The 19,234-nt window shown below is 40.1% G+C and overlaps 1 protein-coding gene across 2 annotated transcripts in view; it reads right to left on the minus strand.

The window, feature by feature from the left end:
* Positions 1-3,044: 3,044 nt before the first annotated feature.
* Positions 3,045-19,234, minus strand: part of TLR1 (toll like receptor 1) — a 33,899-nt gene continuing 17,709 nt past the window's right edge. For both annotated transcript variants that reach the window (XM_089911780.1, XM_089911781.1), the window contains exon 2: positions 3,045-5,893. In XM_089911780.1, the coding sequence (XP_089767906.1) occupies positions 3,436-5,826 (2,391 nt within the window). In that variant the 5' untranslated portion in view covers positions 5,827-5,893 and the 3' untranslated portion in view covers positions 3,045-3,435. The remainder of the gene's footprint in view (positions 5,894-19,234) is intronic.

Raw genomic sequence — 19,234 nt, forward strand, 5'->3', positions numbered from 1 at the left:
TCTACTGCAAGTAGTTTATTTCAGAGGTGTTCCCAGGAAACATCCTTGGAGGAATGAGGATATGAAATAAAAATAGAAAAGAAGCCAATAAAGTCATTTCTACCGTAGAGAATCAGAATTCCATCCTACTGGGGGATTCAGGGAGAATGTAAAGTAGATCCCAGGTTTATCTCCCCCAAAATGGGTGAGAAAGTTGTGGTATTTATCTGTCAATTCCTTTCTGGCATTGGTTGATGGCTGCTTCCAAGGACAACTTCCAGCACTTCTGAATTTCCCTTTGTGTGGACTAAATGGCTTCTCATGGCCAAGAAGAAACTCCTTCAGGCAAAGAGTGTCCAGTATTAGCAATAAACAGCCTTCAACATGCAGAGGCAAATGCTGACTGAAAATGAGGAGGACACCAATAGCTTTAGAAATCTGCTTTAGAAACCCAGCTACAAGTAAAAAATGCATGGAGTTTTCTAACACTGACCCTGGCACAAGGGGACATTTATCAACTGAAGTTGTTTGAATAGGTGCTTCTCTTGATTACATGATAAATTCAATGAATTCAGTCCTACCAAAGAAATAGGTGAATCCTGATGAATATAGATGCAAAAATCCACAACAAAATACTAGCAAACAGAATCCAACAACACATTAAAAGGATCATACACCATGATCATGTGGGATTTATCACAGGGATGCAAGGATTCTTCAATATACACAAATCAATCAATGTGAAAACCATATTAACAAATTGAAGAAAAAAAACCATATGATCATCTCAATAGATGAAGAAAAAGCTTCTGACAAAATTCAACACCCATTTATGATAAAAACTCTCCAGAAAGTAGGCATAGAGGGGACTTACCTCAACATAATAAAGACCATATACGACAAACCCACAGCAAACATCATTCTCAATGGTGAAAAACTGAAAGCTTTTCCTCCAAGATCAGAAGAACAAGACAAGAATATCCACTCTCACTGCTATTATTCAACATAGATTTGGAAGTGCTAGCCATGACAATCAGAGAAGAAAAAGAAATAAAGGAATAAAAATTGGAAAAGAAGAAGTAAAACTGTCACTGTTTGCAGATGACATGATACTATACATAGAGAATCCTAAAGATGCCACCAGAAAACTACTAGAGCTAATCAATGAATTTGGTAAAGTTGCAGAATACAAAAGTAATCCACAGAAATCTCTTATATTCCTATAAACTAATGATGAAAAATCTGAAACAGAAATTAAGGAAAGACTCCCATTTACCATTGCAACAAAAAGAATAAATACCTAGGAATAAACCTACCTAGGGAGGTAAAACACCTGTACTCAGAAAACTATTAGACACTGATGAAAGAAATTAAAGACGATACAAACAGATGGAGAGATATACCATGCTCTTGATTGGAAGAATCAACATTGTGAAAATAACTATACTACCCAAAGCAATCTACAGATGCAGTGAAATCCCTATCAAATTACCAATGGCATTTTTTACAGAACTAGAACAAAAAAATCTTAAAATTTGTATGGAGACACAAAAGACCCCGAATAGCCAAAGCAGTCTTGAGGGAAAAAAACGGAGTTGGAGGAATCAGACTCACTGACTTCAGACTATACTACAAAGCTACAGTAATCAAGACAATATGGTACTGGCACAAAAACAGAAATATAGATCAATGGAACAGGATAGAAAGCCCAGAGATAAACCCACACGCCTATGGTCAACTAATCTATGACAAAGGAGGCAAGGATATACAATGGAGAAAAGACAGTCTCTTCAATAAGTGGTGCTGGGAAAACTGGACAGCTACATGTAAAAGAATGACATTAGAACACTCCCTAATGCCATACACAAAAATAAACTCAAAATGGATTAGAGACCTAAATGTAAGACTGGGCACTATAAAACTCTTAGAGAAAAACATAGGAAGAACACTCTTTGATATAAATCACAGCAAAATCTTTTTTGATTCACCTCCTAGAGTAATGGAAATAAGACCTAATGAAACTTAAAAGCTTTTGCAAAGCAAAGGAAACTACAAACAGGACGAAAAGACAACCCTCAGAATGGGAGAAAATATTTGCAAACGAATCAAAGGACAAAGGATTAATCTCCAAAATATATAAGCAGCTCACTATTAAAAAAACAAACAACCCAATCCAAAAATGGGCAGAAGACCTAAATAGACATTTCTCCAAAGAAGACATACAGATGGCCAGGAAGCACATGAAAAGCTGCTCAACATCACTAATCATTAGAGAAATGCAAATCAAAACTACCATAAGGGATCACCTCACACCAGTTAGAATGGGCATCATCAGAAAATCTACAAACAACAAATGCTGGAGAGGGTGTGGAGAAAAGGGAACCCTCTTACACTCTTGGTGGGAATGTAAATTGATACAGCCACTATGGAGAACAGTATGGAGGTTCTTTAAAAAACTGAAAATAGAATTACTATATGACCCAACAATCCCACTAGTGGGCATATACCCTGAGAAAACCATAATTCAAAAGGAGTCATGTACCACAATGTTCATTGCAGCTCTATTTACAATAGCCAGGAAATGGAAGCAACTTAAGTGTCCATCGACAGATGAATGGATAAAGAAGATGTGGCACATATATACAATGGAATATTACTCAGCCATAAAACGAAATGAAAATGAGTTATTTGTAGTGAGGTAGATGGACCTAGACACTGTCATACAGAGTGAAGTAAGTGAGAAAGAGAAGAACAAATATTGTATGCTAACACACATATACAAAATCTAAAAAAGAAAAAGAAAAGGTTCTGAAGAACCTAGGGGTAGGACAGAAATAAAGAGGCAGATGTAGAGAATGGACTTGAGGACACGGGGAGGGGGAAGGGTAAGCTGGGATAAAGTGAGAGAGTGGCATGGACTTACATATACTACCAAATGTAAAATAGATAGCTAGTGGGAAGCAGCTGCGTAGCACAGGGAGATCAGCTTGGTGCTTTGTGACCACCTAGAGGGGTGAGATAGGGAGGGTGGGAGGGAGACGAAAGAGGGAGGGGATATGGGAATATATGTATATATATAGCTGATTCTCTTTGTTATAAAGCAGAAACTAACATACCATTGTAAAGCAATTATACTCCAATAAAGATATTTTAAAAAAATAGGTAACTAATAAGAACCTGCTGTATAAAAAAATTAATTAAATTCAAAAATACAAAAAAAAAGAATTAGGTGAATCACTCATGTGGTAGAAATTAACTGTTTAAATAGAAATTATAACATTTCATCAACTTTATTACCACATATACATGGGGAACTGGGGCCTGAAAGGACATACCCATTTTTATCTACATCCTAAATTCAGAATCATGTTTATATCCATATTGATGCAAAATAAAGTCATTGATGGAGCTTCCAAAAGCAGCAACATTTTTTCCGAATGCATCAGAGGAATATTTTTATATTTGTGTGTGACTTATTTCTTTTGCTTTGTCCATCAGTTTAATATTAATGGATGCTCTTAGATTAGCCCAAAAAAGTCTATGTTTGCTCTTCTCCTTGGGCCATTCCAAATAAGTTCTCTGGGCCATGAGAGCTTTGAGCTTGTGATAGCTGCTAGGAACAGAATACTGTGGAATGGGCTCCAGCAAGATCAGGATTAAGTTATTAGATCCTTCACTGAAGAGATTGTGATGGGCAAAGTAGAGTTCATAATGGCACCACTCACTCTGGACAAAGTTGGGAGACAAAACAAAGATGCACTTGTAACTTTTCTCAATGCAGTTTATGATATTTTCCACGATGCTCTTGCCAGGAACAAAATTTCTCTCATGGAGACAAATTCTTATATCTTCTTTTTCTAGGTTTGGTATTAACTCATTCTTCACCCAGGCAGAATCATGCCCACTATATGAAATAAACGCATGGAACTGGACAGTTCTTTGGAGTTCTTCTAAGGGTACATTCCTAGCCCTGCGCCGGGTCTGGGTCCACTGACACACCATCCTGAGATACCAGGGCAGATCCAAGTAGATACAGAGGATAGTCACGGAAACAACCAATACCAGCCCAGGGACCCCAATGGTGACAATCAGCAGAGCTGTGTTGCAGGATAATTGAGATACATGGAAGTCCTTTAGTGGGGTTCCCTTATAGCTTTCTGGATAATCACACTTATAAGAATCAGGCCAACCCTCTACCACTTCACTTGATACTTGGCCTACACTTTGGATAAAGTCTCTTAACTCACATGTACATTGGAATGGATTGTTCCCTGCTTTTAGGGACCTAATCTTCTGGCAGCTCTGGAAGAAATCAGCTGATGGGTTGGAGACTGAATTATAGTCAATGATCAGTATGGAAAGGCTGCTAAAGGTACCACATCCAGGAAGGTGGGCTAAAGAATTGGAAGCAACATTGAGTTCTTGCAAAGTTTCTAGACTGGTGACATCTTTAGGGATGCTCCTTATTCTGTTACTGTGGAGATCAAGAACCTTGACCCTGGGAGGTAAACATCTGAAAACAGAGTCAGTAAGTATATTTGACGACATATTTAAACTTAATAAACTTCTGGTCCAAGGGCAATTTCCTTCACTTTCATCATACTTTAGGGAATTCTGGCTAACATCCAATTGTTGTAGAGACTTCATCTCCTTGGTCATATGAACTATATTTGCAAGTTCTTTTAACTGATTCATTTGTAAACTGAGTGTCTTCAAATTAGCTAAGTTTGCACAGTTTTTAAAAACCATGTCTGTTAAGAGATTGTTGGAAAAATTCAAATACAGAAGTGGGCTAATTTGGGATGGGCAGACCATGTGGACCATGTGTGCAGCAGACACTGTGAGATGCTGGATGTTCATATTTGAAAGGGTTTTATAGATATAATCTTGTGGAAGACTGAACGCTTCATTGACAACTTGGTGTATAGACAAGGCCTTCAGTGAAGTACCAGAATAATCAAACTCTCTGAAGCCAACGCGACCTTGTAGTTTCACATTTGAAATTGAGAAATAGTTGATGTTTGTATGCCAAACCAACTGGAGGATCATAAAGAAGGAATTCCAAGTTGTTTCAATGTTGTTTAAAGTAAGATTTGATAACCTTGAATTCTTTTGAAGTTTTGACAGAACATTTTGGAAAGAAGAACACCCATTATCATCTAGCACACATTTGATATTAGACAGTTCCAGACTTACGGCGGTGCTGACTGACACATCCAAAATAAAATGGAATTCATTTCTTGTGGGGAAAACAATGTGCAGACTCTGGGTGTTAAGGTCTCGAAGGCTCTCAGGGTCTTCTTTTTCCCCATATGTGTCTCCTAAGACCAGTAAAACCTTACTGATGTGCAAATAAGCAATCGGCAGCATGCTGGATTTTTGTAACTGTGTGGCACTCAACCCCAGAAATTCTAGTTGAGACATGTTGCCAAGCTCTTGGCATATGGGCAGAGCATCAAATGCATTAAATGAGAGGTCTAAGTGCTTGAGGTTCAGAGTAGGGTGGCAAGAAATCTTCTCCAGCTTGTTGTGGGACAAATCCAAGTATTCCAGTTCCTGGTTAAATCTGAAAACACTCATGTCAAGATACTGGATTCTATTATGAGAAATTATCAAAATCTTCAGCTTTGATAGTGATATGATGTCAGAAGTCCAAAGTTCAGAAATGTAGTTTTGTGATATATCTAAGATTGTTGTGTTCAGGGATAGGTCTTTGGGAACATGGGTAAGACCTGTTTTTGATCTGTCAACTAAAAATTCACTTTCATCAGATAACTGGGTTCTGATCTCAAGTATTACTATGAAGATGATGGCAAAATGGAAGATGCTAGAATTCGTTTTAGTCATTTTGTAACAGTAGACAATCCTAAGAGTAGTTGCTATTCTTCAGAGCATCTTGATACAGATACAGATCCTAGGGGGAAAAAAATCAACATTAACTGACTGTATTAAATTAGGCATGGCTGGCATTAAACATTTTTTACTAGAGACTCATTAAATGAAGGCTACATTATTTGGAGTCACACAACCTGAAACCAGGAAAATGTACATATTTATAAACAATTATATTATCTCTAATCAAATAACTTTTAATATGGATATGTAATGGGTTGAATGGTGACCCTCCCCCCAAAAAAGATATGTCTGCCTCCTAACCATGTCCTAGTCTCCTAACTGAATATTATCTAATTTAGAAAAAGGGTATTTGTAGAGATAATTAAGTTAAGAATCTTGAGAAGATCATCCTGGATTATCTAGGTGGTCTCTAAATCCAGTGACACTTATCCTCATAAGAGAAAGAGGGAGCATTATTTACAATAGCCAAGATACGGAAGTAACCTAAGCGTTCATCAATAGACAAAAGATAAAGATGTGGTATACGTATACAATGGAATATTACCCAGCTGCTAAAAAAAAAAAAATGAAACCTTGCCATTTGCAACAACATGGATAGATCTAGAAGGTATTATGCTAAGTGGAATAAGTCAGACAGAGAAAGACAAAAACCACATGATCTCACTTATATGTGGAATCTAAAAAACAAAACGAACAAAATGAAAACAGATTCATAGATACAGAGAATAAATGTGTGCCAGTGGGGAGGGGGATGGAGGGTGGGAACAATAGGTGAAGGGGATTAAGAGGTACAAACCACCAATTATATAATAAATAAGTTACGGGGATGTAATATACAGCATAAGGAATATGGTCAATAATATTGCAATAACTCTGTATGGGGACAGATGGTTACTAGACATATCGTGGTGATCATTCCATAATGTATTCAAATGTCAAATCATTAGGCAGTACATCAACTACATTTCAGTTAAAAATAATAATTAGAATTTTTTAAGCATAAAAAATTATAAACAAGAGAAAGGCAGAGGAATATTTGACAGAGACAACAAAGACATGGAGAAGAAGCCCATATGAAGATATGAAGATGGCCATATGAAGGCAGAGAGTGGAATGATACACCCACAAGGCAAGGAACACCAATAGCCAGAGAGCCACCAGAAGCCGGAGAGGCTCTGGAGAGAGTGCAGGCCTGCTGATGCCTTGATTTTAGACTTCTGGCCTCCACATCTATGAGAGAACAAGCCTCCATTGTTTTAAGCCACCAAGTTTATGGTAACTGGTTACAACAGCCACAGGAAACTAATACAGATGGGTTTACACATTCAAGGCGAATCCTCTGACCCCAACCTCCCCAAGATCCTTTAGAGCTCACGCTAGGATTCACAGCTGGTGTACTTTCTATGTTTGATACGTACCTCCCCATGGCTTTTTTGAGAGTTCCATCCCTGTGTGGTTGAATTAGGATTCTTTTTGCATTACCTTTTGTTACCTACACACAGTTTGGTGCCTAACTTTGGTCTTATTCAAAAGACAAGGATGTCCACTCTCACCACTCTTATTCAACATAGTTTTGGAAGTCCTAGCCATGGCAATCAGAGAAGAAAAATAAATAAAAGGAATACAAACTGGAAAAGAAGAAGTAAAACTGTCACTGTTTGCAGATGACAAGATACTATACATAGAGAATCCTAAAGATGCCACCAGAAAACTATTAGAGCTAATCAATGAATTTGGTAGAAGTTGCAGAACACAAAATTAATGCACAGAAATATCTTGCATTCCTATATACTAACAATGAAAGATCAAAAAGAAATTAAGGAAACAATCCCATTCACTATTGCAACCAAAAGTGGCGGGGGGAGGGGTGGTGGTGGTGGGATGAATTGGGAGATTGGGACTGACATATATACACTAATATGTATAAAATAGATAACTAATAAGAACCTGCTGCATAAAAAATAAAATAAAATTCAGAAGTTCCATAAATAAAAGAATTCTCCTGCCAATGTAGGGGACACAGGTACGAGCCCTTGTCTGGGAAGATTCCACATGCCAAGAAGCAACTAAGCCTGTGCACCACAACTACTGAGCCCTCGTGCCACAACTACTGAAGCCCGCGCACATAGAGCCCGTGCTCCGCATCAAGACAGGCCACCGCAATGAAAAGCCCGCGCACCGCAACAAAGAGTAGCCCCCGCTTGCCGCAACTAGAGAAAGCCCATGCGCAGCAACGAAGACCCAACGCAGCCAAAAATAAATAAAATTAAATTAATTAAAAAAAAAAAGTAAGGGTGGTATTTTTATGTCATTGTTTGTATTTGGCTGAAAGACCCAGACATGTCCCAAGTCTTTCTCTCTAGCTTCCTAAAAGAGCTACTCATACAAGGAGAAACATTTCAAAGAGAATAAAAATAATACTCAATTACTGCCTGGGCCAGTGCCTAATATCTCAGAACAGAACCATCCTGTATAAGCTATATTGAAGTAAAAGTGGTTTGGGCTTATGGCTCGAGTGGGTTTCCCTACTTATTCCTAAACCTGAATCCAAATCTGGGGATCTTTTAACTTTCTGGCCAAACTCCAGAGTTCAAGGAAGTAGTGGTCAGCACCATCAGGTATGGTGCTCGGCGTGTGACTGGAGAGACAAAGGGCAGAGACAGGATCCCACCCACAGACGTGAGTGCTTAGCACACAGCGAACCCATCACAAGCAAGATGAAAGCTGTCTTTGTTTGCTTAACAACGGCAACCATCACAGCAAATTTAAATTTATAAAACTGAGACAAGCTGGGACCTGGGACCCTTTGTGGCAGTGCTGCAGTGCTTGTATCTGGACAAATGACTCCTCAAGCAACAAAAAAAAACCCAAAACAACTATAAGGGACTAAAAATAACTGCGTGCATGTGCAGTTGGGGCAAATTCTGGACAAAAGACACAAAAAGACCAAAAAAGCCCAGCTGCCGCTTCTAAAGAGCCTGGAGCAAAAACAGGGTGTTGGGAGCAAAAGCAGGGTACTGCGCATGCTCACTGCACACAGCACCACAAAGGGGCGGGCAAACCACCAAGCCACGCCTCCAGCGACCCCCCCCGGACACACCCCTAACCCCACCCCATATAAGGAACCAGCTCGCCCCCCACCCCCTCCACCTCGGGCCAGCAAGCAAGGGAAACTGTTACTTGTTCTTGCTCCCCTCTGCTGTGGCAGGGGCCCCAATAAAGCCTTGCCTGAGTTTCCTGTCTGGCCTCTAGTCAATTTCTATTTATTGGGGAAGGCCAAGAACCCTGGTCAGTATCAAAACTGCCTGTCTTCAAGCATTTAATGAAAGCATGGCTTCAGTTTTCTATCTAGCTTAATTAGTTGACTCACATATCTTCTATTTGCTCAACCTCCATTTTGCCCTTTCATTTATAGTCATTATCTGAAGCACTCAATTTATGAAACCATCATATTACACCTGAGATGAATGGCCAGCTCTTTTTACATTCCTTTCTGTTTATGCCTGACTGTCCCATCCCTTTAACGGGAAGAGATTTGTTAACTAAATTAGGGGCCACTCTTTCTCGAGGGGCAAGGGAACCACCCTCATCACCAAATGGTTCTAACAAAAAGCAAAAAGGAACAGATAAAATCTGAAGCTAAAATAGAAGCCTTAGTAGACCCTGGAATGTGCAATATCGAGGTTCCGGGCTTGGCCAAAGATATCCAGCCAGTGATTAAGTAAAAAGGGTTATACAGTGTCTAAATATAAGGTACAAATTTCTTAAACCTAAGGAAGATCTTCAAAAATGTTTGAAAGTAGATTAACAAAATAGGAGGCCACTGGTCTGACTAAACTGACCATAGCTGATATTCAGACCCTGATAGGAATTTTGGAAGAGGCCTTCTCCCCTAAGCTAAATGAGGAAAAGTAAAACTTTCCAACATAGGTGAATGGGTATGTCAGTCCTTCAATATCATTGAGGTAACCACCCAATTCTTTGAAAAGGAAAACAAAACTGCCCTTGTTTTATAAATGTAGTCTTTACAGGACCAGAGGTGTGGTTCCAAAGATAATCCAAAACTCACCAATCCTTTTGCCACTCCCAAAGCCTTCCCTATTTATCTTAAGAGGCTTGAAAGTATTAAACAAAGGGGAAACAAAATCATCCTAGGAAGAACTTGCCTGTACCTTTGAGATGCAAATGTCCTATCTGGTCTTTTCAGGAACCCTAATCTCTGACATCTTTTATAAATGGAAATTTTAAAAAAGAGGGTAAAGTAATTTAGAACTTGACTTGTCAAGGATAAATAGAAATCTTAAGTGCCTTTTCTGTAAACACTAGTAAAATGGGTTTGTTCATCTGCTAGAAACCCAGTTTGAATCCAGCCCCTTGTAACTGATGGCTTTTATGTTATACCTGACTGAGGGCTGAAATTTTGAAATGGGTACTATAAGGCCTCTGTGTTTGTTTGTGTGTTCATATGTAGCTATGTGTGTTGTAGGTGTATGATATTGCAAAAAATGAATTTGTAAAAGAGCTCTACTTAATAGGCTTAAAAAAAATTAAGTGCTTATATAAATACTCAGAAATAGAAAATAATCTAGCCAGAATGAATTTCAGGTTCATGTTATCTGGATAATATTCACTACTAAACTGATATCTGGTATTGAAGGTGGCTTAAGCTTGTTGGTTTGATTAATATAGACATGTAAGAGTCATCAATGTTAAGTATAATACTTCTGTTGTAACTAGGTTTTTTTTTTTAAGCTTTTTTCCCCATACATACATTTATTTATTTATTTATTTATGGCTGCATTGGGTCTTCGTTGCTGCACACGGGCTTTTTCTAGTTGCGGCGAGCGGAGGCTACTCTTCCTTGCGGTGTGTGGGCTTCTCATTGCGGTGGCTTCTCTTGTTGTGGAGCATGGGCTCTAGGTGCACAGGCTTCAGTAGTTGTGGCATGCGGGCTCAGGAGTTGTGGCTTGTGGGCTCTAGAGTGCAGGCTCAGTAGTTGTGGTGCACGGGCTTAGTTGCTCTGTGGCATGTGGAGTCTTCCCGGACCTGGGCTCGAACCCATGTCCCCTGCATTGGCAGGCAGATTCTTAACCACTGTGCCACCAGGGAAGTCCACCTAATTGGCTTTTGATCAGGCCACTATTAAAGGTGGCTGAAAGTGGGAAGAGGGAGGGGTCAAGATCAAAGTTTTGCTAAAACTCATTCATAGAGAAGATCACTCATGGGCTTTTACCAAATGGATGCTAATCATGTCTTTTCCGACAAACTGGATTTCAGAGAAAATCTGGTGCTCAAAGTTTTTTCCATGGATATTTCAAACTTTCTTCAAAAAGTGATTTTTGAAATCTCCATGTGAAAAACACGCTAGCTAACAATCTCTTTTCTCCGATAAGGTCTAAGACATTTCCTGTGGGTTCGTTGCTGTTGTCGGCATGCTCAAGGAATCCAACCTCATAACTCCACTCTGGTCTTTTAAAACAACAGTAACAAAATAACAAATGGGCAAATAAAGCTAAGAAATGCTAGCTAGCTGTCTTCCTCTGAACTTGTGCTCAGCCTGGTGCTGCATGATGTCCTATACAAGCTGGATGCAATTCTTGCTGGAATCAGCTTTTCTCCCACAGCAAGCAAAGTCAACTTCCCTAAGAACCCTGAGATTCTTTTTGACTTGTACTATTCTGTCTCTCTCTGTTTCCTCCTATCCCCTCACAATTTGTTTAAGGGGGAGGCATGTCTATAAATATATTTTTGTGACTGAAAGAATGAACGTCCTCCCCTCTTCCACTCTCACTTACCATTACTTCCCCCAGGTCCATAAATGGAGATAAGGGGGCTCTTTGATTAACAATTCAGTTCCTGGCTCCCAAAAGGCATTTGATTTTGTGAACCAAATCTAGAAACTAATGCCCAGGACAGGGAAGTCAGCAGGGCAGAAAGAAAGCACTTTAGCACTCAAAAAGTCCTGTGTTTCCCTTCAAGCTCATCCCCACTCTGAGTTGCCCACCCGCCTCTTTTTTTGTCTCCCTATTATCCAATAGGTCAGCAGTCCCCAGCCTTTTAGGCACCAGGGACTGGTTTCGTGGAAGACAATTTTTCCACAGAAATGGGTGGGTGGGGGAATGGTTCAGGCAGTAATGCCAGCGATGGGGACTGGTGGGGAGCGGCAGGTGAAGCTTCACTCACTTGCCCGCCACTCACCTCCTGCTATGCGGCCTGGTCCCTAAGAGGCTGCGGACCGGTAGCGGTCCACAGCCCGGGTAACCAGGGGCCAAACATACTTGTAATTATGTACACCCAGGCATTGATATATCCACCTCTCCTAAGGAAAAACATTAATTCTCAAAGAACATGCTTTCTTTTAACTTTTTAAAATATTTTACTTAAGCCAGTATATCCAAAATATCATTTTAACATGCCATCAATATAAAACATTATTAATAAGATATCATATATAATATTCTTCATTCTAAGTCTTCAAAATCCAGTGTGTGTTCTACATTCACAGCCCATCTCATCTGGGCTCCCCACATTTCAGGTGTTCCATGGGCACACGTGGCTAGTGGCTCTACCATATTGGATGGCCTGAGCCTAGATGGAGTTATCACAGCCATGCAAATAAGTACAAGCCTAAGTCCACTCAGTAGCAGCTCAAAGAGCTAACTCAAAACAGAGGTTCCATATCTTAGACTCTAGGCACCTCTTTACTTCTCTCAATAGCAGTTTCTGCCCACGCTTGATTCCATACCCAGGTGTTTCTTTTTGGATCCAGGGCAATGTAAATATTCTGCCAATTAGATGGGACCTGTACGTGTTGTTTGTTTTTTTAAAACAAAAGTTTTATTGAGATGTAATTCATATACCATAAAAAATGTCACCCATTTAAAGTGTACAATTCAGTGACTTCAGATCAATTCACAAGCAATTCAGAACATTTTCATCACCCTGAAAAGAACCACACCCCTTAGCTGTCACCCTCCAATGCCCCATTTGCCTCAGACCTAGACAATCACTACAGATTGTACTAATCTCTATAGATTTGCCTATTCTGGATATTTCATATACATGGAATCATATTATAAGTGGTTCTTTGTGTGGTTTTTTTTCTTTCACTTAGACTAGTGTTTTCAAGATCCATCCATGTTGAACCATGTGTCAGGATTTCATTTCTTTGTTGCTAAATAACTTTCCATTGTATGGATATACCACATTTTATTTATCCATTCATCAGCTGATGGATATTCGGGTTGTTTACACTTATGGCTCTTATGAATATATAAACATTCATGTACAAGTTTTTGGTAGACATACTCTCTCTTGGGTAGATACTTAGGCATGGACTTGCTGCATCGTATGGTAACTGTGTTTAGCCTTTTGAGCAGTTCCAGGCTAGCTGCACCATTTTACCTTTCCACCAACAGTGTATAAATGCTCCAATTTCTCCATATCCTTGCTAACACTTGTTATCATCTGACTTTTATTATAGCCTTCTTACTGGGAATGAAGCAGTATCTCATTATGGTTTTAGTTTGCATTTCCTTGACACCTAATGATGTTGAGCATCTTTTCATGTGTAGATTAGCCATTTATATATCTTCTTTGCAAATTTGCTGAACTTGTGTATTAGTTCTAATGGATTTTTAGTGGATTCCTAAGTATTTTCTGCAATTAAAATCATGTCATCTGCAAAATGTCATCTTCTTCCTTTCCAAGATGGATACCTTTTATAACATGTTCTTGCCTAACTGCCCTGGCTAGCACTCCCAGTACAATGTGGAACGGAAGTGGTGTGAGCAGACATCTTCACCTGGCTCCAAATGTTAGGGAAGAGCTTTGAGAACCATTAAGTATGATGTTAGCTGTGAGTTTTCCATCTATGCTTTTTATCAGGTTGTGGAAGTTCCCATCCGTTTCTTGTTTGTGAGTGTTTTTTTTCCAGAAGAGGCAGAAGTATTGTTTCTTAATCAACAAGGAAGAAAACAAATGCTCTGACCACAGTGTCCTAGTTTGGGAGATGCCTCTCCCAGTGGAGTTAGTACAGTTGACCCTTGAACAAAACAGGTGTTAAGGGTGCCTAATATGATTATAACTTTACAGTTGGCCCTTTGTAGCTGTGGTTCCGCATCCTTGGATTCAACCAACCGCAAATAGTGTAGTACAGTAGTACATATTTATTGAAAAAATATCTGTGTGTAAGTGGACCAGTGCAGTTCAAACTCATCTTGTTCAAGGGTCAGCTGTACTCACAGCTGTGTTCCATTCCTTCCTTCCCTCCCTATTTTCCTGACAGAAAGCACAATTCCTCTCTCCAACCTGACCCTAGAGTTCAAACTGTGCCCCATGAAGCTGGCTCGGAATGAAAAATGACATCACTAGGACATTTAGCATTTAATTAATTCTCCCTTAACTACTTAAAATTTTCCAGCAATTTTTTTTTAAGTTGCCACCTGAGTAAATCTTAGGCTAAGGCCAACCTGTCTCCAGCTACTGACCCGAGGGGAGGGCTCCTCTTTTAGCTTCACAAAATGTTAACCAGCAACTTTGTACACAATCTTGGTCCAAGTTTTTTACTGTTGGCTTAGGATAAATTCCTGGAAGGAGTAAATAAATGTCTTGGATGGGTTTTCATGTTTATTGATAATTTCTATCACTTTTGCGAATTACTTGTTCATGTCATTGCCTATATCAGGGTTATGATTTTACTATTTAATTATACATTCTCTTTTATGTTACTGACACTAACCCTCCATCAAACTTTCTGCAAACATCTTCCCTCATTGTTTATCTTTTTATCCCATGATCTTTTGAACCAATAAGTACATAACTTTTTATATAAACGGGTAAGTTGACTTTCTCTTTGCTACTACCATCAGTTAGTTGTGTGCTGGTGAACCAGGTTACAAAACAAAAATAAAAAGCCTGATTTTTTAGCACTTGCCAATATCTATGATGTAAGTATTTCCAGTATAGCTGATTTCTAGCTACCAACTGACCTGCCTGCAAAATTTCTGAATATTTAACCACTGGTTCTCACAAGTGTGTACAAACCAGCTCCAGCAGACTACTGCTATATGTTGCTTTTAGGTTTAGAGAGTTCTTCTTCATAACAAGGTCAGATAGATATATGTGTATATGTTCTCCTCAAACATAATTTTTCAGTTAATTTGATTTTTTTATTATCCAAGTAATAAATGTTTACTGAAGAAAACAGGAAATATGAATAAATAAAAACAAAATTTCAAATCAATAATAACTTACCATATAGAGATACACCAATATCATTTTTGGAGCAACCATGCAGACTTTTTTATTTTTTATTTTTTTTGCGGTACGCGGGCCTCTCACTACTGTGGACTCTCCCGTTGCGGAGCACAGGCTCCGGACGCGCAGGCTCAGCGGCCATGGCTCACAGGCCCAGCCGCTCTGCGGCACGTGGGATCTTCCCGGACCGGGGCACGAACCCACGTCCCCGGGCACGAACCCACGTCCCCTGAATCGGCAGGTGGACTCTCAACCACTGTGCCACCAGGGAAGCCCCAGACTTTTTAATATATATATAAACATGCTTTAGGCTCTTGATACCTGTTGCCAAATTGCTATTCAGTAAGTTTGTACAGTTTACATACATACATACACACACACACACACACACACACACACACACACACCCGCCCCCTCAGATGGCACTGGACCAAGTATTGTTTTGTAATCTGCTTTTCTTTTTTTAAATTAATTAATTTATTTATTATTTTTGGCTGTGTTGGGTCTTCGTTTCTGTGCGAGGGCTTTCTCTAGCTGCGGCGAGCGGGGGCCACTCTTTACCGCGGTGCGCGGACCTCTCACTGTCGCGGCCTCTCTTGTTGCGGAGCATAAGCTCCAGACACGCAGGCTCAGTAGTTGTGGCTCACAGGCCTAGTTGCTCCGCGGCATGTGGGATCCTCCCAGACCAGGGCTCGAACCCGTGTCCCCTGCATTGGCAGGCAGATTCTCAACCACTGCGCCACCAGGGAAGCCCTAATCTGCTTTTCTTAATCCATAATGCATCATAAATGTCTGTTTATATCAGTAAATATCCACCTACAGCTTTGTTATTATTGGCTGAATAATATTCCATTTTATTTACAATGTATTTTTAAAATATTTTAATTAACAATGTATTCAAGCAATCTTTTTAAGTTGTCTCCAAACTTCACATTATTATCATAAACAACTCTGCAATAAGCATCATGTTCATCCATTTTCTTAGGATGTGTATGAGCAATTATTTCCTTGGGATACATTCCATGAAGTGAACTCTCTGAACCAACTGACACAAATCCATACCATTTTTCTCTGCCTATTGCTATGAATATGCCTTTTTGATTTTTTATATGTCTTTTTAAAATGATTATTTAATCCAAATTTAGAATAGATTTTTAGGTTGTTCATCTGCCATATAATTCAATAGCCCACTGACAGTTTTGGTTTCCCTTCTGTTGGTTCTACTGATTATGGTATAGGGTGTTGACTGGAACTTTTCCTATGACTTGGGTCCAAAACCAAGGACTAGGAAGTGTTACTTACCCCATATTCTAAGGAGAGCTCCCAACAATTTGGGCCAAGCACTTCCTAAAGCAGTTGAACCAGACAGTGCAATCCCCACCATCACCCCATCCTCACATTTCCCAGGTACATATACATAAAGGGGCAGCAGTGAGAGAGTCAGCAGCATTGAGATACCAGTGTTTATGATGTAAGGCTACACCCTATGATATGGGGAAAGGAGAAGACCTTTAGATGGAATTGGAGATTGAAAATGTTAAGCTAGAGTGCACTGTTAATACCTCAAAAGGGCTGAAGATGTCTGAAATCTGCTCACAAAAATTACTTCATATTTAGACTTGACTCTGTTGAGATTCCTTACTCCGTGCTTCCAATGCAGGAGGCGTGGGTTCGATCCCTGGTCTGGGAACTAGGATCCCACATGCCATGCCGCCAAACAAACAAAAAACAGAAAGTCCCTGTGGCTTTAGAAATCCCTTTAAGTCTCTTTATCTGCCTGTAATTTATTCTCATTCTCTTCCAATCAAACCAATCTCCAGAAATCTAGACAGAAAGTGACTTCCTCCTTTCCCAGTGCTGTGTTCTGTGTTCTCATTAAGACTAACTCTATCCTCCATTTATATCCCAGTCATCCAGTCACTGTCTCTTAGCCATGCTTTCACACCCTTCCATCCCCTCTTCTCTGCCAATCTCTCCCTTTTTTGGACTTCAGAACTGTGAGAAATACATTTCTGTGGTTTAAGCCACCCAGCCTGTGGTATATTGTCAGGGCAGCCTTAGCAGACCCCTACACCACTCTTCTCGATAATGGTCACGAGGCAGGTAACCCTGCTCCCCACTCCTCAATCCCCGTCCTCACTCACCACCATGACAGCAGGTCATGACAAGGAGCTTGACTTTTGTTCTTACTGCAAGGGGAGGTCATTAGAACGTTTTAAGCAGGGGAGTGGCTTAAAATAATTTATACTTTAAAAATAATTACTCTGATTGCTGTTTGGAGAATGTATGAGGCAACAGTAAAAGCAGGGAGGCCGGTGAGTTTACTGCAGTCATACAGGTAAGAGATATTGGTGGCTTAGTCGGGACAGCGGATGCTCTGCTCCAGGTTACAGAGTGGAACATGCACACTCTGTCCCTGATGGCCTGCAGACTCAGCTGGGGGTGGCAGTAGAAAAAAAGGGAGGGAGACACTTCTGTATCCTTGAAATAAACACGCCCTTTCCCAAGTTGGTATCTGCTACTTGCAACTGGAAGAATTCAAAAGAGGAAACAGAGGATTCCTGGAGATAGAACATCTTTATGTAAAAAACAAACTGATCTCTTATGATAGAGCTTTCATATGTCTGAAATGTGTATGGTTTCATATGTGGCAAAAATACAGGTTTTGTTTAATTCTATTTGAAAATGCCAAAATTCTATATTTTCATATAAAATATATTCTATATTTTCTAAATACTGTCAACAGTATTTTGTGGGAAACATATTGGAACCATTTAAAAATATTTGATCATTTAGAATGTGTGACATAGTTTGTTGTTTGCTTTTTTTATGAATTTATTTATTTTTTTATTTTTGGCTGTGTTGGGTCTTTGTTGCTGCGCTTTCTCCAGTCGCGGCGAGCGGGGGCTACTCTTCCTTGTGGTGAGCGGGCTTCTCACTGCGGTGGCTTCTCCTGTTGCGGAGCATGGGCTCTAGATGTGCAGGCTTCAGTAGCTGTGGCATGCAGGCTCAGTAGTTGTGGCTCGCGGGCTCTAGAGCGCAAGCTCAGTAGTTATGGTGCACGGGCTTAGTTGCTCCACAGAATGTGAGATTTTCCCAGACCAGCAATCAAACCTGTGTTCCCTGCATTTGCAGGCGGATTCTTAACCGCTGCGCCACCAGGGAAGTCCCAGTTGTTGTTTGCTGTTTTGGTTTTGTTTGTTGGCTTGAGGATTTTTTAGTTTAGGGAACAAGTTCAACAGGGGCTAGAGAAAATTTACCATTTGGGAAAGGGCCTGTGGAAGAAAGTAAGTGCTCTCCTGAAGAGAAGGAAGGGCTAATGCAGACAGAAGATGACTCTAATACAATTTCATTAAGGCTAGTTTCTTTATAACTATTAATTATGAAACCAGTTTATTGAATGAGCTAAGTCCAGAAGGAAAGGGCTTTATTTTTCTCTCTAACTATAGCTTTACAAGCAAGTTTTGTTGAATCTCTCCCTCTATAAGGATCTATTCAGGATCTATCCTGAATCCTAAATCCCACAGATTTTAGTGACAAGTCTCATTTTAGTAATTGCACCTCTATTTCAGGCATTGAAATGTCCAGGCCAGTCCAGTTTAACATCAGTCTCACACCTAATTCAAAATTCTGCTTGGCCCTGGCTCGGGCCTTTCTTGCAGTGAAGCAGGGAAGGAGTGTGGTCAATATCATCACTCTTCCTCCATCTTCTCTGCCTTCTCTATATTCTGGATGTTCCCAGGCCTCTGCAAGTGAAGAGAGTATTAGAGAAAAAGGAGCAAGTCTCCCTGCAATTAACGACTGGATAAGGCAGGCAGGCCATCATACCTCTGCCTCTGATTATGGCGGAGTCCAAATGTTGGCTCTTTCACAGGATGCATCTGTGGGTCATTCAGAGGCCTTGGGGGGATCCCACATTGCACAGCTCTTTGATGCAAGTGGCACATTCTCTGGCTGACCTCTTGCAGCACCCCCCTGACTCCCCAAGTCATACGCCTCTTCTCCCTAACCCCTTGCCTCTTAGCAGTATTGTCCCTTTGCACAACAGGCTGCCCTATTAGCTAAGGTCATATCATGACACCTCAAGCCCAGATACCCTTCCCATGGTCATTATGGCCCACAGGAAATCCACAACACTTCT

This window comes from Delphinapterus leucas, chromosome 5, assembly GCF_059928025.1.
Source record: "Delphinapterus leucas isolate spDelLeu-1000000601 "Yukka" chromosome 5, BTC_Dleu_Yukka2, whole genome shotgun sequence".
Classification (NCBI taxonomy): domain Eukaryota; kingdom Metazoa; phylum Chordata; class Mammalia; order Artiodactyla; family Monodontidae; genus Delphinapterus; species Delphinapterus leucas.